Source organism: Eschrichtius robustus, chromosome 3 (genome assembly GCF_028021215.1).
Source record: "Eschrichtius robustus isolate mEscRob2 chromosome 3, mEscRob2.pri, whole genome shotgun sequence".
Classification (NCBI taxonomy): Eukaryota; Metazoa; Chordata; class Mammalia; order Artiodactyla; family Eschrichtiidae; genus Eschrichtius; species Eschrichtius robustus.
Genome location: NC_090826.1, coordinates 112453746 through 112479153, shown reverse-complemented (window position 1 = coordinate 112479153; position 25408 = coordinate 112453746). Strand labels below are relative to the sequence as shown.

Genomic DNA, 25408 nt, shown 5'->3' with positions numbered 1-25408 from the left:
GCTCGCTCTCATGCTCAGGATTGTTTAAGCGACAGGCCACTCAGGCAGCCCACCTGGTCACCACTCTGCCGGAGGGGCTGCTGTGCCCCCAGCCCAGCCCTTGAACACTGCATGGACCAGTGTAAGGCCCTTCAACGGCACACTTCTGCTACTGCAGGAAGGCACACAGTTCCCTGCCTCTGGCCTGTGCTTCTCACAGACATGGAGAAAGGTTTGGTCTCCTTATGCATTAATAAATAAGGAAAACGCTTTCCTTAGTGGCTGTTCCAGGAATTGAGTGTTCCTTGCCATCCTCTACAAGATTCACCATCTGCTCCCCCCAATTCTTCTGGAAAGAGCATCGTAAGCATGTCATCCTAACAGTGACACCATGGAGAAGAGGGACGCACCCTCTTCCAGTTCCTGCCCCTTAAGCCCACTCCTGCACCCTCCGTGGGGCCTACACAGCCAAGCCACCATAGGGACATCTGTTTCCTGTATCGCTTTCTGCAAGACAGGGACCAACCTCAAAAGAGACGGTGGCATCCTCAAGGAGTCGATGGGCCCTGTAGGTGTGGTCGTGAGGCTTTCCTCTGATTGCCCAGGCGGCCGGGTGTGGGGTGGTGTCACACAGCAGGGCCTCACACTTCAGCTTTTGGTCTGAGTTACACAATTTCCAGGTTTCCATGCAGTTTCCTCCTCCCCAGCCCTGAACTGTTTACACAGCAACTCTTATCCACAGAGCATCCACACGATGACCTTCCTCTGTTTGGAAGATATGGGATGGCTGTGTCCCAAGTTTTTCCTATTGAGGACCCTTTTCAACAGGGGACAGATGCAGCCTATCTGATGATCAAGAAGTACAAGGTTGCCTTTGTGATTCCGTTAACACCCCCCTGTCCAATAAACAGTCTTCTGATGAATAATGGCCCTTCCTTTTCCTTCCCCACAGGTCCATCACCTGATAATGATGTAAACATGGCAGAAGCAACCACGCCCCTTCCAGAAACCCCAGGGCTCATTTGGGGAAATACTTTCATCATTAAAGTCTTTGAGAAATTGCTACTTATTTCTTAAACTTACCTGATTTTTTTCCCAGAGGTAATTTAATCCTGCATTAAGGAGAAGCTCACCCCAAAATGGTCCTCCTTAACTTTAAACCCATCTTTCCTTACCCCTTTCCCCCATAATCATTCAAGTCTTTCCTTGAAATGACCCAGGTGCCAAAGCATAATTACCTCTCAAGCATAGTTTTAGAACTTATTTATTTCAAACATTTACAATTTTCACTTTAAATGCAAAGTAGCTAGTAAAAAGAGAAAACATTGAAAGACATCATACTGACCCTTTGCCCCATATACAGACATCATCAGCCTTTGGTATTTGCTTTCAGGCAATTAAGTAAAAAAATAAAAACAAAAACTTAAAACTATTATTTCTCTCCAGAAAAAAAAACAGTGTAAAGTTGAGGTATTCTATTTAACGGATGTGTGATCTCCATCCAAATATGGTTTCTCTGTTAATGAACAGCCTTGCTACATGCTGTTCCAATCCTTTCCTTCTGAAGTAGATCTGCATTTGAGCATATGTTCATACAACTGACAATGTTCCTTAATAATCATTAAGGTTACCATAGAAACTCACTGGCGCTGGGGCCAGGCTACACCAAGGACACGATGCTGGAAGGACCTTTCGGGGATGCGCAGGAGTGTCTGGCACAGAAGCTGAGCCAGCTGGGCTCCCTTTCAGCAACAGCCCCACTGCCAACTGCTGCATGGAAGGCTGGGATCCAGGCTCATGCTCCCAAGGACCACCAGTTGCCCCTGCTTCTCCAAATTAAGATAAATTTCTCACCAACTCCTCCCCGACTGGGTCAATCTTAAGTGCCTTTGATGAAGCGATATAGCTCAGCACCAAAGCAGCCAGGCAAGGCATTCCTGAACATTCTGCAGGAAACCCACAAACCACGACCACTCCCAGCCTGCCCTGCTCAGCTCTGTTCACCACCAGGTGGGTTCCCAATCCATTCCAGCATCAGATTCCACCCCTTGTAATGGTGTTTCCTTCCCTTGGGGGCAGCTGGGAAATGGCGGACACACGGGGTGAGCCAAGAGCCTAGCCAACGAATGCAAGGGCAAGGCTCCATCAGGGCAAAGAGCTCTCAGAGTCACCAAGGGCTTTGTAGACACATTCAATGCTACCTCCTCGACCTCTTTTTTTTTTTCATTAATGCTACAAAAATTAATGACCACTTTAATTGAGACCTTGATCTAGCATATTTTCAACTTTTCCCACCCAGCAGGATAAGTTGCCCATCTTTAACAAAAATTGTCGCTGTGCTAACATTTCACATCTGGCTGTGTAGCAGATTGCTACAGTTATTAGGTGAGTAGCATCACTACTACTTGAGGATAAAAGGCAGCACGTGTGCTGCAGAAACACAGGTAAGAATGACCTATGGATTGAAACACACATTCACTGACCACAGATTCAAGGACAGAGAAAGCTTAGGGTGTATACCTGTGTACACTGAGCAAGGCCTACAACCCAGAGAAGACAAATATTTTTCCTTCATCTATACTAGCTTATAAAAAAATAAAGGGAAAAAAACCCTCTTCAATTAAAAAAAAAATGCAGTTCCGTTCCAATAATAATGAAAGCAATAACAATTTGGAGATCAAAGCTGCCTAGCTCTCAGCAATCATGAGCTATCTGGATTTCACATCTTCCACTAGCACCGCTCTGCCTGGCTCTGGTAATATTACACGTGGGTAAAACTTTGTCAAGAGTTAAAGAACCGTGGGCACAGAATCACCCTATCTCATGCAGATTCTCATTTCTTATATTTCCCTTTAACAGCATTTTTGCTGTTCTCAGTCAAGGAAAATTTAGAGAAAAACAAAACAAAACAAAACCACCTGCCTCACTTTTGTCAAGTTAAGATTAGCTGCCAAAAGCAGCAACAGGGCCTGAAATTTACAGCCAAAGCCAGCAATGAAAATCACTGCGTAGTCCAACATCATAACAGTCTGAACCTGGCAAACGGTAAATAAAACATGGTCATTTCTATCCTTTCCCCACCTATCTGGTGCTGGTGGTTATTCTTCTAAAAGGGGAGACTATCAGAAAAGTTTTGTGGTCTGGTAAATTTTTAGTGGTGGTTACACGACTGATTTTAATCACAGCTTCATTCTGGGACCTCCCAGAATACTTGAGGGTGCTTGTTTGGGTAACCACTAACATCACTGAATTTTCAAAGCCCAGACAGAAAAGTGAGCTGAAGTGGTTAGTGCAGTGTCACGGCTAGACATTTACTCGGTGCTTCAATACTAGCTGAACTGAATCACATTCAAGGAACTAACTGAAGAGAGGAAGGCACCAAGTTTAGGGATTTTTTTTTTTTAATGAACCTCCTCTGATACCCAAGGGCTCGTGGCTTTCAGGGGTGGGGATTTTCAGCTGACCTGCTGGGTAATCGTGGGAGGCTTGCTTCCCAGCACTGTGACACGCAGCTGGACACCGTTTCCTTCTCAGCCGCCTGGGGGAGTAGTAACAAGCTGCTTTTCCGCTCAATTAGAGAAGAGGCAGACTTTTTTTTTTCACTTTTTAAGGCAAAAACAAAATTTAGAATGAAACCAGAGTCTCTTCTCTAATAGGGCAAAATCTCCTTTTCTCCTCCTTTTCCACTTGACTCAGTTTTGTGCTAAACAAAGCTATTGTGCTTTTCCCCCATTATTTCTATACTGACACTCAGCTAATACTGCATCTTCCACTCTCTGAAGATAAAATAGTCAGCAGTTTTTTAAAAACCAAATTAAAATCCATTCTTGCCAGGTTCTTTTGTCTTTTCGCATAAATATTATCTTCCCTGGTTACTCAGGCTCAGCTGAAACCAAAATAAACAAAGCTGGAATAAGGCAGCTTTGATTTCACCACTGGCAGAAGCCCTCCCTAATGCCAGTTCTCATTTTGGAGGGCCAGGGGAGGGGGAGAATGGAGAATGGTGGTTTGCAGAGGCCGCCGTCCCGGTAGCAATGCTACGACAGACAAGCATGGAGACCCTGTCCCCACCACTCCCCCTCGGCTTCTTTCCTGAAGTCCTGGGATCCAAAAAGGGAAATCGACAGACAAGCATGGAGACCCTGTCCCCACCACTCCCCCTCGGCTTCTTTCCTGAAGTCCTGGGATCCAAAAAGGGAAATCGAGCCAGTGCAGTTGCTTCTGGATTCAGCAAGTGCCTAGGACTATCATTCACATTTAGAAAAATGCTAATGAGGAACTAATTATAATTCCATTTCAAACCATCAGGCCCTGAGATACTATCACCCCCGTCTCAGCTGTTGAGTGAAGAAAAGCAGGTGAGACTTTCCCCCAGCCTCGGTGGTTTAAGAAAAGCCAATCTCAGGCCTAGTAAAACTGAATTGCGAAGGCACTTGGGTTTCAAGAAGCTAGAAGGTGAAACTGTGCGGTGGGCCAAGAGATAAGCGACTCGGGGAGTCTTTGGCTGGAAATTCATCCCACCCGCCTGAGGGTGCAGCTCCTGGAGGTGGGTCGGGGTGCGCGGGCGGCCAGCAACTTGTCCACACCAAGCCCGGGGGGGAGTCTGAGGCCTGTGCAGCCACCCGGCTCTGCCCACCTGAGTGTCCGGTAGAGTCCTGACACCCCTCTCTTCACGGGGGCCTGAGTTCACTCTAACCCCTGGAAGCGGGGCATTTGGGGAAGAGTGGTTCAAAAACTCAACCACCTCTTCCTTCTGAACAGATGCAGCAAACCTTTTTTTCACCCAGCACAGAACTTTCTGCGAGGCCCTTCTGTAAAGGTGAAGCCAGAGGCCCCGAGTACCTGAGATGAGCTGGCATGGCAGTGAGGAGCATCTATTGCTAAGCCAGTTTCTGCTTCAGCTTCCACATAGTCCAGGGGGCCTGACACTCCAGGCTGCCAGGTGCCACCCGGCCAGCCAGCTATCTGGGGAAGAAGTAGTCTCTGTTGCTGATGTCATAAGGGCTCTGAGGGCCACTGGCATCTGGTCGGCTAGTCCTCGAGGCGTTGTCAGACCCAAGGCTGCTGGGGGACACCGGCGGGGAGATGAGGGGGACGAGCACTGGGGTGGGCTTGGGCCTCTCAGGGACCAGCTGTCCCAAAGAATACGGTGGGTGCACGCTCGTCTTGCTTTCTTTCAGAGCCTGCAGCTTCCCCGTCTTCTTGAACCTTCACACAGACACACAAAGACAAACCACGCAAACGTTGAGTTCCCTCTGTGATAAACCCGCGAGAAAAACACCAACAGCTGGCTGCCCTAGTGGCCTGGCACTCCTGGGTTTCAGCTCCAAGAAGTGATAACTATTTATTCATTGGCTGTTTATTGTTACCAGGAGTTACACAGTCCTCTGAAGAGTCATCAAAAATACCCCAAGAGGGCTTCCCTGGTGGCGCAGTGGTTAAGAATCCGCTTGCCAATGCAGGGGACACGGGTTCAAGCCCTGGTCCAGGAAGATCCCACATGCCGTGGAGCAACTAAGCCTGTGCGCCACAACTACTGAGCCCACACGCCACAACTACTGAAGTCCACGCGCCTAGAGCCCGTGCTCCGCAACAAAGAGTAGTCCCCGCTTGCTGCAACTAGAGAAAGCCCGCGCACGGCAACGAAGACCAACGCAGCCAAAAATTAATTAATTAATTAATTAATTAATTTAAAAAATACCCCAAGAGAATAGGTGTGTGTTGTGGGTCCAGTTTACCAATGGGGAAACTGAGGCTTTGAGAGTGTGGCTTTGAGTGCCTCTTTATAGCACTGAGAATTTAGTTTGTCCTGCTCCAGAGGCTGCCCAGAGGGGCCCCTCAGTCAAATTAACACTGGCCAGAGGTGGAGAATTGGCAGCTGCCTTTAATGGCAGGGAAAAGGCTGTACTGCTCCCTCAGCAGCCCTCCTGCTCCTCTTGCTTCCAATATTCCCGGCATCCCCAATTCTCCCTACACCTCTGGGTCCCCTCACACCATGCTGGCACGTTCTCACAGACTCGGCCGTGGGCACCACTTGGGCACAAGTGACTCATCTGACAGGAAAGTCAATGTTAAACAGGAAGGAGATAGACATCTCTCTGATCACAGCTTCATTCACCCTGCTCCACTCTGGGCCCAAAGCCAGGGCTCAGTAACTGAGAAAAGTCACTTGACAGCCCAAAGAAAGATGAGGTGGTGATAGCAGTCTTCAAAGGTACAATCAGGTCTCCTCCCTGAAGGGGCCCTTCTGTCGTGTGGGGCAGCTCATCTCCCCCTCCTGCTTCCCACTTTGCCGCCTACTAACTTATTGCCCACTGACCTCAAAGTGGGAGCAAGGTGGTCTCCCTCAATTCTACCAAGCGTCAGCTACTCCAGGAAGGGCTGGGAGGGAAGAGGGGAAACCAATGTCAAAAACAAGGTTTGGGGATTTTCCTTAGGTTTCTTTTTATATCGACAGGCTATTCCTGTCCTTGTTATGATAAATAATTGATAGCTGGCTCCAAATCTGCCATTGGCTCTTAGCCTGTTATCCAAATGGAATAAACAATCTGCAGAATGCGACTTAGGCTTCGCCATTCAGGCACTGCACAGGAAGGGAACACAGCAGGGGTGCTTACTGGAGCTATGGTGGGTCCCTGGGTGGAATCCTCCTCCCTCATGAGAGAACTGAGGATAGAGTCATTACACTCTGGATTTCAAGATATTCAGACCCTCTGACCCAAGAATTCCACTTCTGGGACTATACCCTCAGGAAAGAGCATAGCTATGGAAAAAGCTTTATGCACAAAGATGTTCAACACAGTGTTGTTTACAAAAGCAAAACAACAACCCAAATGCCCAATAATAGGAGGTTGGTTAAGTGATCTTGGGTATTATAGCCACCTAACAGAGGAGTGATGAAAGTGAGGTTTACAAAGAATTTGTAATAATGGGAAGAAGTGCTTATGTTATATAACTGATACTAAATTTAAAAGGCAGGATTCAGAGCTGTAGAGACAGAATAATCATGGCTACTACATAAAAACAAACAAGAAACTATGCAGAGGAAAAAGACTCAGAGGAAATTCATCTAAATATAAAGTGTTCATGATCTGGGTGTCAATTGCATGGGTATCTTCACTTTGTGGAAATTCATGGCACTGTACACTTACGACATCTGCACTTTCCTATATGTTTGTTAGACTTTGATCACATTTACATTTTAAAAATTAACAGTGGCTGTTTTTGCATAATGTGTCATTTTTCTCCCTTCTTTCTATTTGGCAGTATTTAGCAAATTACCAATTTTTAGCAAATAATCATGTATCACAATTGTTTAAAAGTCTCTATTGATGTTACCTAACCAATATGGAAAGCAGTCTCTGTCCTCAGTTTTTTTCCAAAGCAATTGGATGGGTAACTGAGAAAGATGAGCCTTCCTTCTTTTGAAAAATTTTGAGGAGTGAATGAGATTTTTTGGCAAATCACTAAGCTCAAAGGGGCCTTTGAAACCCCAGGGCCTGGGGTATATCCACACTTGGCACTGCCCCACCCTGGGCAGGGGTCTGAGCAGGGCCTGGGGGCTGGAGAGGGTGCAGGGCGGGTAGAAGGAACAATGAGCTGAGCTGTCAGACTTCATTTGCACCTCAGCCTCCACCTTTTACCTATTTTACATACTTGGGCTTCGTAATATTTTGCTTAAAGAAAAGGTTCTGCAGCTAAAAGAAATTTTTAAAAAACGCTTATAATATCCCTTAACCATAGAAGTGGGAGAGTATGATTTTAAAATATTGAAATGAGGGACCTCCCTGGCGGTCCAGTGGTTAAGACTCTGTGCTTCCACTGCAGGGGGCACAGAACTGAGATCCCGCCATGCCCCGCGGTGTGGCCAAGAAAAAAAATTGAAATGAGACAATACATTCAATACAAAATGATTTAAATCATAGGCATACACAGAGGAAGTCCTCACCTAATAGTGTTAGCCATTGTAGATAAATGTGCAGAAAAGCAATTCTCTGCTATGAGAATCCTATTTTCTCAGTGCCTGATAGCATAAAATAAAGAGAGAGAAGCAGTGGGGCACAGGGAGTAGGGTACGGAGAACTGGCCCCTGTAAGTTATAACATCCACTTAAGAAGATGGCACACCTTTTTCAATAGCACATTTAAATTTTAAAAAATTGTCACCGATGTTGCTGGAAAAATATTTAGGAAAATACTATGCTTTGCTTGAGACACAAAATAAATGTACTAAAAATAAAAAGGTGGTGTCACAGGTGGGCGGGCTTTACTTCCTCCACCTGTCTCTCACTCTGTCCACTGTAATCTGGCCACCCCAACGGTACAGTGGCCCAACCATTTTGGCACCCCAGGCTCCCACATCATCTCTACATTTATACTCTTGTCTTGACACGGGGGACTTTGGGAGTAGCGGGGTTTTTCATTACTTGAAATAACTGGCCTCTTTCCAAATAAATTTGCCTTATATGAGAGAAAATGGAAACTCACCAGGCTAGGAAATAAATTACTGATATGTTCTCTGCACAAGGCACTGTGCCTTCGGGGACTCTGGTTGTGTAGCAACCAGCCAGTGTACAAGCACCATCAGCACATTAGCAGACTAAGTCTGTGATGAGCGCTGTGGCCAATTCCCAGCCTAACGCTTCTCTCTTAGGGATTAACAGCACACCAAGATGGCGCTGCTTGTTAGCGGGGCCACTGGCCAACACTGGACTGATAGGACCAACTGAGCCCACCTCTTAGCTGACAGCAGGCTGGTGCAGTGGGCAGGGACTCTCAGGACACAAGTTCTAGGCCTGTCTCTGCTATTAATAAGTTGTGTGTCCTTGGGCAAGTCATCTTACCTTTCAGGGCTGTTTTCTCATTTGTAAAATTAAAGAGTTTGACTAAATGACCCGCAAGGCCCTATCCAAAAAGCACAAGCTTTGGGTTTGAATCTTGGCCTTACCCTTACTAGCTGTAATCACTCCACCTCTTTCAGCTTTAATTTCCTCACCTGTCAAGTGGAAATCATGATATTTACTCTATAGGGTCTGTGGTAGGTTATGAGAAAGGCCTTTTGAAGCCCTAATGATATAGATATAGAAAGAGAACACAGAAGTATGTGTCTGAGGTGAGGCAACGGATCCCTTAGAACTAAGGCAGTAGGAAGACCTCGGAAAGTTGTCATGGCCCCTCTCTGACCCAAAGGTATAAAAGACAGTGAGTTCTTGGCTCCTCCAAGGAGTTACCTCCACTCTTGAGGAACCTTATCTTCTGCACACCCTTTGGACAGCTTGCTCACTACTTCATTGGAAAATCAAAGCAAAACAACCCGAACACAGCTTGAGTTGTCATCTTGCTCATCTTCCAACCCAGACCACCTTGGTGGGCAAGCTATTTCAGGGTCATTGTGAGAATTCAATGAGCTATAACATGTGGAAAAGCTCTCTGCCAAGGTCTTACCCCTCCTTCCCAAACACCCCCAAAGACCACCTCTCACAAGTTACACACAAGGGAAGAGACAGGAAAAACACAGTGAAGTTTCTCCTCTACTTATATTATTGTAATTAACCACCATCCAAAGTCAGAGCCCAGCCTGATTTCCTTTAGGGCTTCAGCATATGCAAAATTACCAGTTCCTGCAGTAAAATCATGAACATAGGAAGTGTTCTTTATTGCCCATTCACTAGGAGCGCTGTTACGTGATGTCTCTGCAAGCTTGGGAACGAATGACAAAACCAATGACCGAATGGAGAGAGAGACTCGGATGAAATGGGCATGGGCGTTACAGTGACCAGGGCGCCAACTGAGCCCTCACCTGTGGTGTTTCCTCACCATGACCGGACGAGGGCACTAGGACAGGGCATTTAAAGGTGATCCACTAGGTCTGCTTATCTGGAGACATGGAATATTCCCAAGAATGTCTAGCTAGGCACTTCAGAGTTACCTGTGCACATACCCCTGGTGCGGTGCTTCTCTCGTGGTATTTTACTGATTTTAGTACGTGGCTCTTGGAGGAGAGGAAGGGTCATATTCTTACTGCAATCCCAGAGCCTAAGGGGTTTCTTCAGTGTCTAACACACACTTCTCCCTCTGGTGTTCACAGCCAGGTTTTCCTGTTTCTTCTCCCGTCAGGCCACTCCTTCTCAGCCCCTTTCTCATCGCCTCCTCTACACAATTTTTCAATTGTCTTCCACAGGTTACGTTGTTGGCCCCATCCTCTCCCGTGGCCCCAACTACCATCTGCCTGCTGCCAATGATCTGAATTATCTCCAAAATTTGTCCACTTGGGGTTTCCCCAGTGGTGCCAACATGCAATCGTCGCTTTTCACTCAGTTGTTCTACCTCCAGTGTTTTCCAGTCTTCATGGACGACACCCTCCATCTGCCCAACTGCTTAAGCCAGAAACTTGAGGGTCAGACTTGACTCCTCCCTCTCCTCCATTCTTCTCTTCTGAGCTGTCATCAAATCTTGTCAATTCTGCCTCTAAAATATACCTGGAATCCATTCATGGCTCTCCAACCCACTGCCAGCATCCTAGCCCTGGCAAAGCTAGATCAGAAACATAAGAACACCACAGGACCGCCCTCCGGGCCCATCTCACCTCAGGACAATGCCGATACAGAGGAGCGTCCCGAAGGCCAGGCTTCCTCCAGCCACCAGGAATGTGGGCAGCGGTACCGAAGTAGAATCTTGCACTAGCAAAAAAAAAAAAAAAAAAAAAAAAAGGAAGAGAAAGAAGAGGAGGAGGAGGAGGAGGAAGCAGAGGAAAGAGGGGGAAAAAACCACTCAGCAGGTGCTGTCAAAACCTCAGAAGAACCTCACCCCTGCAGGAGGAAACAGCTCTGCGTTAACCAACAGGCCACTTGACGAGCTTGCCAGTTTTCTGGCCAAAGCCACCTCTACAGGAGTCACCCCCAGCACAACCTGACAGACCCCGGGATTCCACCACTTGGCAAGAGATACACCTCAAGCTCAGAGCTTCTGAGCGCCTGCGGCCAGCCACAGACTCCCACTCACTTTCAAAGTGGCTTTTCTAGTGGCATTCAGCCTGCCCCACAAGGCACAGAGGGAGTGCCAGAAACAGAGGCTTGGGGGACCTCGTGGACGGCAGCGCCACCGAGGACAATGTCACGGAGGCTCAGGTGCTTTAAGTCAAGTGTTCAGGTGCAGTTTTCCCCCGTGGGGTGTCACCTCTTGCCTGTCTCCCCACTTGGTACTCAAGCCCCAGCCAGGTGAACTTCATTCCATCCTCCTCATGCCATGCTCCCGCTCCTCCCAGAGCTCCTCCCGCTGCCCTCTTCTCCCCCCGGACGCTCGTCCACCTTCACTGCACCTCTTTGCTGTCCAGCCCCTCCTGGACCTTTGAGTCTCACATGAGGTGATGTCATTTCCTTTGAGAAGTGACCTTGCTCCAAGCTGGCTATGTGCCCTTCCTGGTTACTCCTCCACCTGCAGTCTGAGCTCCCTGCGGGGACCACACGTGTCTTCTTCCCAGCTGCTCCCAACGGCTCGCGCGCTGCCTTGAACAAAGCAGGCTCACCAATATTTCATTGAATGAATAAAAGAACAAACCAGCTTCACAAGCAGCCACGTCCTCCCACAGAAAGCTCCTTCCCATGGCTGCCAGAGAGAGACCCTGGACTAGACAGAGAGTACATCTGTCTACCATCATTCTCTCTTGCTGGTAAATGCAGATACTTGCAGTCTCATGGACTTGGGATTCAGGCCCTTCCGCCCCAAACAGTACCCAGTGCTGATGATGTCACCTGCCAGTCATCACTTCCGAGTGCCCAGTGGATGCAGGCTTTGCCTTGAGCCCCAACTGGTAGTGGGCACTGACCACAAGGACGGGTCTCTCCTAGTATGTCCTACGTCTCTTGGCAGAGACAGCCGTTTCATGTATGCTTGGCTGACTCGTTTACTAATATTTCATCACCTTTTGTATTTGTTCCTTCATTAATTCAACAAATATTTATTGAGTGTCTATCGTGTGCCAGGCTTTGTTCTAAGCCTTGGGGATACAGAGAATTGGATGACAGAAAGGCTCCTGGCTTCCTGGATCTTACATTCTAATCAAGGGAGACAGACAAATAACGTATGTAATACGATGTCAGCAGTGACAAGGGCAATGATGGAAAACAAAGCACAGGAAGGGAAGAGTGACAGCAGGAGGTTCTGTCAGATTGGGTGGTGGGGAAAGGCCTCTCTGAGGAGGGGGCATTTGAGCAGAGGCCTGGATGAAGGGGCTGGCCGAGTGGAGGTCGGGGCAAGAGCATCCAAGGTAGAGCAAGCAGCAGACGCGAAGGCCATGAGGTAGAGCATGTGTGTAAGAGTGAGGAGGGCAGAGTGAGTGAGAGGAAGAAAGGAGGAGGCGAGGTCTAAAGATTGGAGGCCTGACCCCATGGAGACTAGGGCCTTTCTTAGGTCTTTGGCTTTTACTTCAGGAGAGAAGATGGTATTGAGCCAAGGAGAGCTTGGATTTGTGTTTTAAGAATCATTCTGGCTGGTGGCTGGAAAAGAGTCTATTGGGGATTAAGACTAAAAGCCAGCAGACCAGCAGGCAGCTCCTAAAGTCCTACAGGAGGAAAGACAGCAGTGGCTGGACCGGGTGTTGGCAGTGGAGGAGGTGAGAAGTGGTCAGCTCCTGGACATGCCTCAAGATACAACTGGCTGGACCTGCTGAGGGACTGGACATGGGATGAGGGATAGAAGAGGAAGCATGTCTAATTCCCTGGCCCCAGCAACCCAGAGGATGTGGTGTCAGTTCCTGTGACGAGGAAGAAGGACAAGAACAGATTTGGGTTGAAGAGGCGGGGAGGCATCAAGCATTCTCTTTTAGACACATTCAGTTTGAGATTTTTTAGTAGGTATCCAGGTGGACACGTCACCTAGGCAGTTGGATACACGAGTCTGGATCTTAGTGGAAAGGTCAGAGATGGGGCTATAAGTTTGGGAGTCATGAGCCTATAGATGGTCTTTAAAGACATGGGGCTGAATGAGATAGATCATCAGTGAGAGTGGATGGAGAAGACTCCAAGGTCCTTCCTCCACAGCAGCCCCTGAACTGCTGCCCCAACCTCCTGCCATTCCCATATCATTTAAGGCTCATTGCAAATGGCACCTCCTCCATGAACTTTCTCTGATTCCCCCAATGGACATGTTCTCTCAAGTCTCTAAATCCCACTTTGCTCTATCTATGGCTCTCTTTTGGCCAGTCTCACACTCTGCTATCTGTTAGTTACTACTTTACTCTTTACCAGAGCCTGCCCCCTTGATGGTAGACTCCTGGAGAGCAGGGATGGGTTCAATTCCCTCTGAGTCCCCAGCTGTGCAGGCAGAGCTTAGCCCCAGGTGTTTAGTAGGTCCCCCCAGGTGCACTGCACTAGGTAGGGCTTTGCAACGGGGATGACAGAGCATGGGCGTCCAGCATCAGGTGCGGCAGGAATCTGCCCAGGTAAAGGTACAGAGGCCAAGGCCTTCCTCAGAAAGCCCAAGAGCCATCAGATGGATCTACTCAGCTACTGAGCCTCCAGAGTCTGGACCCCATGAGTCCCATACATATAGTTAAAAAACACAGGACCTGGGACCTTTCTTTTTTCTTTCTTTTTTTGGCTGGGATCTTTCTTGATGAGGATGTTACTGAGTTTTCCTGGTCTCACATGTATAGAGAATCAGAACCACTGAAATCAAGGGTTTCCGAAACAAAGATTTATTCCATTCCTCAAAGTGTATTCCATTTCAGACTCCAATAATTTTGTTGGTAGCACATTCATTTGTATTCTGGGCCAATTGTGAAGTATTTTACTGATTTATCCCACTCTTCTTATGGTCTCTTCACTATATCATAGCTAACAATATCAAACTTGGAGGTATTAAGGAACAAAAAAGAATATTTCTGCCATTGATCCTTTTCATTAAGCAGACTGGTCCTCTGCCAATATTTCCAAAAAGAAAAGGACTTTCTGCAGAGACAAGTTCTTTTGCATCCCGTAGGCCATAGAAATACAAAAATATCCAGTCCTTACCTGGGAGGCTTGTTGCATTTGCAGAATCTTTGGAGAAAATATTTTCATTATCTTCATTAGTAGTAGGTGCCTAAAAGAGACATTCCTGACTGTAAGCCTGTTTCTGCAGATTCCACCATCATTCAGGACCCAGCTCAGGTGCCACCTCCTCCTTAACCCCCTGCCTGATCCACCCAAGGCATTCCTTTTTCTATCTCATGGACCTCTCCATGTCTGACCTGTCAATCTCAACTTTTGCACTATAATTTGTATCGAACAGCTTGCCTACTCAAGGTGGGGATTTCTTCCCATCTGCCTCTCTACCAGGAGCTTAAAGTCACAGCACCTTCCACAGAGGAGAATCAATAGATACCCTGAAGCAGCAGTTGTATTACGGGTCCGGTCCCAGGGCGTGGATACCACCACTTACTAGGAAAAGCACAGGCTAGAACTTTGGATCCACCACTTACTAGCTATGTAACCTTGGGCAAGTTTCTTAACCCACATGGGCATCACTTTTCCTCCCTTGTAGGCACAACCATCCTGACACCCAAATCTTGGTTATCATAAGGATGAAATGAGTTAGCAAACTCCAGGCTCAGAGCCTAGCACGGCGTGGCAAGTTCTCAGTGTCAGTTCCCTCCACGCTCCAGCCCCACAAGCGTGGGCTTCACCCTGGAGCTGCTTCCACTGGTGCCTGGACAGTCCTGCATCCAATATAGCCAAGGTGCAGGACCCCAGGCTCCTTCCCTGTGCTGCCCAGCTCCAGGAGTGGCTGAGCCTCCCAGCTTAGCATTTAGGGAATTAAGGACCAGGAGAGGAGTTGTAGTTGGATGGGAAATTGGATTACTCAAGGATTTGTTGAGTAGCTTCAGAAGTAATCCTCTTTCCAGAAAATTATGACACCAGGAGTCCACAGGGGAAGAGCTCAGAAAAACTGAATCTGAGTCACAAGCTAAGCCGTTAGCGGTGCCCAGAGGTTCAGAGATGAAACAGCAGGCACCAGACACAGAGAAGCTCAGTGAGCTAGGCCGGCACCGCTCCACACTTTCCATGGCCCACATCCCCGGGACGAGAGAACTGCTCTTACCCTGCTTTACAGAGGCGTGAAAAGGACAGGCAAGTTGCCCGCGGCCATGTTTCTAGTAAGTGGCAGAGCTGGGATTTAAACCAATTTCTGCCTGATGCCAGCCCACAACCCTTAACACTAGGTGCTGCTGCCGTGACCCTTTGACAAGAACATGAGCTCACCTGCGTGGAGGGGGGCAGCTCAGTCTCGACTGGAGAACTCTTGGATTCTGTGGATAGAAGAGTCATTATTAATGATTCATGGATGCTGAAAGTCCTATCTGATGGAATAAAATTCATCACAATGAATTTTATGCTGGAAACAAACAAATATCCAACCCTAGAGAACTAGCTATATAAATTATGATATAGCCACATATTGTAATAGCCTTTAAAAATATTTTAGAAAATAGCTAAGAATATGCTATGTTTTATGAAAAATGCAAGACAAGAAAAAGGCCATAGAGTTTGATCCAGAGCTTCTAAAGAAACACATTTATATCAGTATTCATTATATGTTATATGATATATTGCAATATATATTCACACAGAGGAAAAAAAGTTGGAAGGATACACAGCAATAGATATAAACACCATTAACATTTTAATTTCCTTTATGCACCTTTTTGCAATAAAAAAATATTTAAACAACAGACTCTAGGGACTTCCCTGGTGGTCCAGCGGTTAAGACTCCGCACTCCCAATGCAGGGGTCCCCGGTTCGATCCCTGGTCAGGGAGCTAGATCCCGCATGCCGCAACTAAGACCCGGCGCAGCCAAATAAATACATACTTCTAAAAAAATAAATATAAACAACAGATTCTCACCTGCCTGGGTGGGCTTAATACACTTTGCCCGAGAAGGGAGGTGGACAGGGCACCCTCCCAGGCCCCTCTCCCTCCATGGGAACCACGTTTCTGCAGAAACCCCCAAGGCTGCAGAAGGCCAAGTATCAAAGCGAGAGTGCTGACACAAGGCCAGGCTCAGCGGCAAACGTGGGCCCGAGGGACCAGGCGCTGAACCCTGACAGGCAAAGTGTGGAATGCTCTGGAGTTTAAAATATTTTCTTTTCAGTTCATCATTTTTCCATCAAGAAATTAAAAATACCACAGAAGCGGTTTACACAAAGATGTCGAGCCTCCCTGAGCCAGGAGTAGAAGGTCTAGCAGGGGGTTGGAGGAGAGGGGTGACCTTACTTCTGCTCAGGACAGAATTTCCAGAGGGAGCGTGCCTTCCCAGGAGGGGAGAAAAACCACACGCTAGGAGCACTGGAAGGGACACAAGAGCACGTTCACCCTCCGCACGGTACAGAGAGGAAACAGAGGCCCAGAGAGGGAAAGCAACTCGTCCAAGGTCATACATCAAGTTAGCCCCAAATCAACCTAGGATAAATGGGAGGGACACAGTCTCTTATTCCTGTGTGTTCTTCCCAGACCAGCCTAGCAGAGAACAGTTAGACTCATAGCAGGGGGTGATTGAAGGATTAAAGGAGGGTGCGGGGATACTAGAATGAAAGCTAAAACCAGGAGACAGGGGCAACGCTACATAGGAAATATGGCTGACCATGGATGGTCATTCAGTGCAGTGGTTCCCAAACCCAGACATGTTCAGCACCACTGGTGGCCTTTTAGGTCCCATCCTTGACCTATGGCCTCAGGATCTCCAGGATGGGATTCAGACATCAGGGTTTTGAAAAGGTTCCCCAAACCCAGAGAGATGTTTCAGGAAGAAAGGGAGACCAGTATACTTTCAACCCTCAGCTCTGACCCCCCAACATGGTATGTGGTCCAGAAAAGGATGTTTAACCTTTGGTGGCTCAGATTTCCAGGGATAAAGTAGGAATTTTATCTCAAGTAACCCAGGAATGTTACCAGAATGGACAAAATTTTTCTAATGCATAGTAAGATTGTCTTACATAACAAGACTTTTTAAAAAACTCCCTAGGGACTTCCCTTGTGGCACGGTGGTTAAGAATCCACCTGCCAATGCAGGGGACATGGGTTCGATCCCTGGTCTGGGAAGATCCCACATGCTACGGAGCGACTAAGCCCGCGAGCCACAACTACGGAGCCCACATGCTGCAACTACTGAAACCCGCACACCTAGAGCCCATGCCCCGCAATAAGAGAAGCCACTGCAATGAGAAGCCCACGTACCACAATGAAGAGTAGCCCCCGCTCACCACAACTAGAGAAAGCCTGCACACAGCAACGAAGACCCAACACAGCCAAAAAGAATAAAAATTTTAAAATAAATAAATAAATAAATTTTTTTAAAAAGCTCCCTAGATGATGATGGGGACCCCTGATTCAGACCATTTGTCCCCTGAGATGGAGCAACTTTTGCATCATTATTACTAATAATCATTTCCATTTTACAGATGAAAAAACTGGGGCTCAGGGTCGGAGGAAATAAGTTAGGTTAATAATACTAACTGCATACTAATAGAATATTACCAGTATTTCTAGCAGCGACCTTTGTGGAAGCTTGCCCTACTCCAGTTCCAAGTGGTTCTTAGCCTATGTGATGCTGAAGGCTCACAGCAATATACGAGGCAGGTACTATTATCTCAGGTTTACAGAGACATGGAGGCTCAGGAAGGCTATAAAACATTAGCAACATCTGTGAGCACATTTTTTTTTTTCTGTTTGGACAGAAGTATTTCATATATCTCCTAAAGTATTTTATATTTCCCAATGCCTCCCTTCAGCTAGCATGTTGGGTGAAAGAGGAGAAGGAACCATCATTCACTGGTCCCCTTGTGCCCCCGTGTGTCCCCCATGTGCCAGGACGTTACAGGGGTAAGGATAGTGGTGGTGGTAACTAGACAAAACAGCAACAATAACAATGCCTAATATTTACTGAGCACTCACTATGTGCCAGGCACCATTCTACCTACTTTACATGAATTGACTCATTTAATCCTCACAACAGTACTCTGAGATCGGTACCGTGTTTATCCCCACTTTACATATGGGGAGAATGAGGCACAGGGAGGTTAAATAGCTTGCCTGAAGTTTTGTAAGAAATAAGTGTTAAGGCTTTCTGACTCCAAGAATACTCTTTTTTCCCCTTTATTAAAAAAAAAAAAAAATCACCTCTAGATTGAACATTTCTCAAATTCAGGGACTGTATCTTACTCATCTTTGTAAACTCACTTCTTAACACAGGCCTGGCATCTTGCTGAGAAACTGTGTAGTTAGAAAAATTTTAATTATGGAAAAAATCACTTGGAAAAAAAAGACTATTCGATACATTAACATCAACACTGAGTGTGTCCCTTGTATTAATATTTCCAGATTGTAAGATGTACTTTTATATTCATAACAAAGTGAATGAATGAATGACCATACTCCAATAAGTGAGACTGATAAAGACCACCTGTGAGTTCTTTCCACACAAGTTTTTAAAACAAGAGACTTATTTCTGTTAATTTGAGAATGGATTTGGGTTTGCTTGCTTGGGTTTTGGAATAGAGAAATCCAATATAAAAGATGGCAGGGGTCTTCATACAGATGTGTAACCTTGGACAAGACACTCAACCTCTTTTAGGCCTTGTTTCTTCACTTCTAAGCAAGGGGATAGCTTCCTCCTGCACAGATCACCTGGGATCACAGGCTGAAAGGACCTGGCACTCGCCCGGCACACAATAATATCTGTTTAAAAACTGACCCAACTCTCAAAATTCAGAGCAGAGAATATAAAACAGTTTCTTAACACAATAATATTTTTAAACCTAGATGACCTTGGGTATAGCGATAACATTTTATTTTATTTTATTTATGTATTTATTATTTATTTATTTATTTATTTATTTATATTTTTGGCTTCGTTGGGTCTTCATTGCCGCGTGTGGGCTTTCTCTAGTTGCGGAGAGCGGGAGCTGCTTCTCGTTGCGGTGGCTTCTCTTGCTGCAGAGCACAGGCTCTAGGCACGGGGGCTTCAGTAGTTGTGGCACGCAGGCTCAGTCGTTGTGGCGCACGGGCTTAGTTGCTCCGCGGCATGTGGGATCTTCCCGGACCAGGGCTCGAACCCGTGTTCCCCTGCATTGACAGGCGGATTCTTAACCACTGTGCCACCAGGGAAGTCCCACTAACACAATCTTTTTAAATTGTATATTATGACCAGTTAAGATATGGGCCACTGGGCTCCACGGTTGGAGTACATACATAAGAGGGAAAATAGGAGTGGGCTGAGAATAAGAAGAGGAAAAGGAAAGAAAAAGGAAGCCAGAGAGTGGCAGAGAGATGAGGAAACAAGGGAAGAGGGACAAACCACAAAGCCAGACGTTCCCAGAGAGGGGTTGGGGGCGGGGACACAGGGACCCACAAGCTGAGCAGCACCTTCCACTCTAAGCTTCACACCTTCCCTCACAACCTGTAAACCACCAACCAGAAAGTTAATCACGGCTCCTCCATTCATGAAAAAAAACCAAAACCAAAACAAAACAAAATAACCTCACCAAGTATCTGACAGTCTCCTGAGGAGAAAGAAGTAACCTCCAGCTGGGCCCCAACACCACCCAGAATGGTCTGTGGAGAAGTCTATTGGTCTGAGGCCAAAGGAGAAAAAGATGGACAAGGCAGCGTGGATATTTGCATGGTGTAAGATTGCCAAAGTGTCTTCCTTCTGAGCTTAAGCCCTTGTTTCATCCTCTCTTTTATGAAATAATGGTGATGGTCAATGGCAATAGCAACTTTTTACTTAACCATTTAACTTTATGTCCTTACTTTGCAAAATTAAAAGTTGGTGACCTTATTTGGTCCCCAAAATTCTTTTTGAAATTTTACAGAAATCCCAGGAAGCTCTGAGCTATCAGGGAGGGTGTGGGAGCAACATGCAGGCTTGTGATCTAGAAAGATGCCCGTAGCAGTGGCGTGGAGGACGCCTGGTGCTCGCACACCAGAGACAGAGATCAGTTTCTGGGGTCGTTATAAGAATTCTGTCGAGGGCTTCCCCGGTGGCACAGTGGTTAAGAATCCGCCTGCCAATGCAGGGGACACGGGTTCGAGCCCTGGTCCGGGAAGACCCCACATGCCGCAGAGCAACTAAGCCCGTGTGCCACAACTACTGAGCCTGCATGCCACAACTACTGAAGCCCGCGCACCTAGGGCCCATGCTCTGAAGCAAGAGAAGCCACCGCAATGAGAAGCCCGCTCACCGCAACAAAGAGTAGCCCCCGCTCGCCGCAACTAGACAAAGCCCGCACAGCAGCAACGAAGACCCAATGCACCCAAAAATAAATAAACTTATTTATTTATTTATTTATTTATTTATTTATTTATTTTAAAAAAAGAATTCTTTCGAGATGGGACAAGAACCTGAGCCAAGGAAGGGGGTGTCTAGCCTGATGTCCTGGGGGTGTCCTGGCTCAGGGAGCGGGCTGGGTGGTGGTGTCCTTCTCTGGACAAAGAACACAGGGAGGTTTGTGAGGGAGGATGTGGGCCCAGCTCTGGGCAGAGTGGAGACAAGAATCCAGAGCTCAAGAGACAGGTGTGGCCTGAGACACATGTGAATTGCTGGCATTTGGTATACACTTACCACATGCAGGGCTGGGTGCAAACGGCTCTCCATCTCGTTTAATCCTCACAACAACCCTGTGAGGCGGGTTTTTTGGTTTTCGGGGTTTTGAGGCAGGCCTATTATTCCCATTTGACAACTAAGCACACCTGGGCTCCGTCAGGCACTTCCCTAAGGTCGCACTGTGAAGGGGGAGGGCCAGCAACAGGAGCCCAGTCCGCCTGATGCCCAGCGAGGACAATGCACAGAGTGGACGTGGACAGGCCACCCCGTGGAAGGGGCACATGGAGACGCCGTGGAAAACAGCACAAGAGTGGAGGCAGGGGATGCACATTGATGGTTGAACGGGGCACAATCTCTTCAGAAACGTGTCCCCAAGTGCCCTTTAACCTGCACAACTTCCCCCTCGGGGGTGCCAAGGAGAGGAACACAGTGAACCCCCCCAAGATGGGACCGGAGGGTTTGAGGTGACAGTACATGGCTTCAGGGATCAGGCCAGGGAGACCCACCTGCCCGGAGAGTCCGCAGCCCTGGCCTCTGGGCACCCCAAAGGCCTTGCAGATGCAAACCTCTGGCACCTCCTCAACAGTGTGATTCCAAAGAATGGGTCCACGTCACTCGCTACCTGTCACAAGTGGTTCTAATTATTTTCCAGGTGTCAGTGAGCAGGGTGTGAGAGGGAGTTAAAGGGAGCAAGAAATAACCCTCTTATGCCTAATGGGCTTTTCCCTGGCACTTTGCCCCAAGCTCGCTGTGCAAAGGGTCCACAGACTTGCTAGATGCCAGCCCTGCCAGTGCTACCGGAAAGGACAAATCTGGGAGAACTCCCAATCTGGAAAGACCGGCTGACCAGCCGCCTGTCAATGTGTAACCTCTTCTTCCTGCCCTGACATCAGGGTGACATCAGCCCTGACATGCAAGGACTCAATGAGTTCCTGCAGCAGGTGCTGTCAGCAGTCACCTGGCCTTGCTGGCCGGAGCAGGGGCCCCAGACTGGGTGACTCTGCGCCCAGCGCTCACACAGGGAACCTTGGTGTGGCCACAGACTGTGTGTGGCCAGGCCATGGCCTCAAGGGGGCAGCACTCACTGAAGTCCAGGCTCCTCAATCCCCTCCCCCAGGCCTCTACCAGCCCCCCTCCACCCCCACTCTCTGCAGGCCTTCCGGCAGGAGCAGCCTGCCTCCACCTGCCCCACTGGGACCTCCCACCCACACATCTGTGCTCCAGCCCCACCAAAAGGCCTTGCCCTTGTTCACAGTCCGTGCCTTTGCACCTGCTGTTCCCGCTGCCTATAAGCCCCATTCTCTACCTGGGAAACTCCTACACATCCTCCAAGACATAACTCAAATGTCACCTCCTCCATGAAGCTTTTCCTACTCTTTCTAAACTGCCCCAAGTATTGTCTGCTCCACAGCCTTATCAAGTACAATGGGATGCTCCCCCAGCCCCACAGCACATTCTATAATCACTGGGAAAGCTTCCGAAAATACCATTCCACATTCCCCTCCACATTCCAATTCAGTGGGTCCAGGATTGTATCCAGGGCAGCAATTCTAGGATGCCCATAGCCCCGCTCTCTTTATCCCAAGAACCAATCAACATGGCACTGCAAACTGATAATCCTTCTACATTTGCAGTACAGGTTATTATTTCTAAAGAATGTTTTCTCACTAAATTCATAAAAATTCCCAAAGGGGACAAAACAGGTCATGTCATCTCCATTTTACAGATGACAAGACTGAGGCTTTGAGAAGTAAACTAACTTTACTAAGGTCATACAGCATGATTCCCAGGTGCAATGTAGTCCCCTTGACCTCTGTGTCAAGGGGTTAAAAAGCCCTTGGGGTTAAAAAGCCCATCGATGCAGTATCTAGTGCACTGACATGTCCCAAACAGTCAAATAACTCTACCATCAGTAAAACACACCTAACCTCCCTCTCATTTTCCAGAAATGCTCCCCAATTTCCAGCCTAAATCCCTCTTGCATCAGAATCATCCAAGTTCCTCTTGCTCTGCCCTCAGTGGAGAAGGGAGAAGCTGGTATCTCTCTTGGACGTTCACCACTGGGGTTTTGAAGAACACCCCCCCCCAAAAAAAAAACCACACATGTACAGAACGGGGAGCTCAAACTCTTCAGCTGCTTATGTGAACAGAGGCCAAGAGTTCTGTCTGAGCTTACACAGTCACTGTAGCAAGTCACAGAAGCACAGGACCTGAGGCTGAAAAGTCAGAGACATGTCTCTGCTGCACCATCTTCCACTGTCAGGAGAACGTCAACAATTTAAAGAGGAACATCCACAAATGAGACCAGCTTTAAGGGAAGGTGACCAGACAGGTAAGGAATCCACAAGCCATCCCATACAACAGCCTGGGAACAGAAGCCCAAGCAGATGCGAGTCCCCTGGGAATTCCAGAAGAATTCAGAGAGAGCAGACTAGCAGATTTATCAGGGGTTACCCTGGAGACCAAGGTCCACTGAGGCCAGATTTGGATTCACATGAGAAAGAACTTTCTACTTGAATAGACAGTTCTCATAAAAAGTTATACAAAGAGCCAGTAAGCACATGAAAAGATGGTCAACATCACTATTTATTATGGAAATGCAAATCAAAACCACAATACCACACCCATAAGGATGGCTATTTGAACGAAAGAAAGAAAGAGAGGAAGGGAGGGAGGGAGAGAAAGAGAAGAAAGAGGAAAGAAGAAAGAAAGAAAGAAAGAAAGAAAGAAAGAAAGAAAGAAAGAAAGAAAGAAAGAAAGAAAGAAAGAAAGAAAGAAAGAAAGAAAGAAAGAAAGAAAGAAAGAAAGGAAGGAAGGAAGGAAGGAAGGAAGGAAGGAAGGAAGAAAGAAAGGGAAAGAAAAAGAAGGAGGGAGGGAGGAAGGAAGGGAGGGAGGGAGAGAAAGAAAAAGAAAGCCAGAGGAAGAAAGAAAGGAAGGAAGGAAGGAAGAAAAACAGAGAGAGAGAAAGAAAGAAAGAAGAAAGAGAGAGGGAGGGAGGGAGGATGGAAAGAAGGAAGAAAATACTAAGTGTTGGCTAGGCTATGAAGAATTGGAACCCTGCACATTGCTGATAGGAATGTAGGAATGTAAAAAGGTGCAGCCACTGTGGAAACCAGTATGGTGGTTCTTCAAAAAATTAAAAATAGCATTACCATATGATGTAGCAACTACACTTCTGGGTATATACTCAAAAGAATTGAAAGCAGAGACCCAAACAGATATTTATACACCCATGTTCATAGCAGCATTATTCACAATAGTCAAAAAAAGTGGAAGCAACCCAAGTGTCCATCTATGGATGAATAGATAAACAAAATATGGTATATACGTACAATGGAATATTATTCAGCTTTAAAAGGAGAGGAAATTCTGACAGGTTATAACATGGATGAATCTTGAGGATGTTATCCTAAGTAAAATAAATCAGTCACAAAAAGACAAATACTGTATGATTCCACTTATATGATGTACTTAGAGTAGTCAAACTCATAGAGATAGAGAGTAAAATGGTGGTCACCAGGGGCTGGAGGTAGGGGTGAATGGGAAGTTGCTATTTAATGGGTATAGAGTTTCAGTTTTGCAAGATGGAAAGAGTTCTGGAGATGGATGGTGGTGATGATTGCACAACAATGTGAATGAATTTAACGCCACTGAACCATAAGCTTTAAAATGGTTAAAGTGGTAAATTATAAGTTATGTATATTTTACCACAATTTAAAATTTTAAAAAAATAAGAAAGAACTTTCTAACAAAACAGGATTTCCTAAAGCTGTTTGTAACCATCTAAATTAAGTGGTTGGGATAAAAAGTAAACAGGTGTCGGCCTGTATCCAGAACATTTCCTCTGCACAATGTGATAAATGATTTGCTCCCCTTGCAAAGGCTCCTAAGGCCATGTTAATGTTTGGCATTCAGATAATGAGCGTGTTTTCGCTGAAAGTGTATACAAACCAAAGACAATCATGGACAGGGCAACACAATCTAGCCTGAAGGATGTTCTGATTTATTTAAATGGTCTTTCTAAATAAGATATAGTAGTTAGGCCTCCCTTCTTGTCCAGGTCTTAGCAGGAAATAAACTTTTGAGGAGAGGATTCAATAGAAAGTTGCCTCCTGCTCTTGATGGACAGGAGAGGGGGACAGCACAAGAAAAGATCTGAGCCTGCACTTGACGTTGCCTACATCCAATTAACAAGACACCCTAAGCCCTAAGCCCACTCCTCTGGCTCTCCCGGGAGAAGAAAGACAAGGATCACACACTGCAAAGCCAGAGTAGAGAAAAGGCCATCACATTACAGCATCCACTCTGGGGGAAGAATGCCAGCCTACATATAAAAATCTCCCTGAAGGGACTTCCCTGGTGGCGCAGTGGTAAAGAATCTGCCTGCCAATGCAGGGGACACAGGTTCGATCCCTGCTCCGGGAAGATCCCACATGCCGCAGAGCAACTAAGCCCGTGCACCACCACTGCTGAGCCTGTGCTCTAGAGCCCGCGAGCCACAACTACTGAGCCCACGCGCTGCAACTATTGAAGCCCACTTGCCTAGAGCCCGTGCTCCACAACAAGAGAAGCCACCGCAATGAGAAGCCCGCTCACCACAACGAAGAGTAGCCCCCGCTCACCGCAACTACAGAAAGCCCGCGCGCAGCAACGAAGACCCAACACTGCCAAAAAAAAAAAAAAAATTCTCCCTGAAGCCAGGGGTAGAAGAAAGTGGCAGGAGTAGGGGTAGGGGTGGGCCTGGACAATTTATATCATTCTATCCTTTGCTTTTTTTTCCATACACACTCAATAAATGGGTATTTTATTATTTTTTTAATTGTCTGGTATTTAAGAACAACTAATTTGGTCC

The 25408-nt window shown here is 47.0% G+C and overlaps 1 protein-coding gene across 2 annotated transcripts in view; it reads right to left on the bottom strand.

Moving 5' to 3' along the window:
* Nucleotides 1–1227: 1227 nt before the first annotated feature.
* Nucleotides 1228–25408, bottom strand: part of IL6R (interleukin 6 receptor) — a 49068-nt gene continuing 24887 nt past the window's right edge. The window contains exons 7-10 of one of the 2 annotated variants that reach the window (XM_068540905.1): nt 15218–15264; nt 13988–14057; nt 10564–10657; nt 1228–5187 (exon numbers count right to left, since the gene is read on the bottom strand). In XM_068540905.1, the coding sequence (XP_068397006.1) occupies nt 4941–5187; nt 10564–10657; nt 13988–14057; nt 15218–15264 (458 nt within the window). In that variant the 3' untranslated portion in view covers nt 1228–4940. Of the gene's footprint in view, nt 5188–6309; nt 6361–10563; nt 10658–13987; nt 14058–15217; nt 15265–25408 lie in introns of those variants that run through there. The other variant, XM_068540906.1, reaches the window with a different exon arrangement.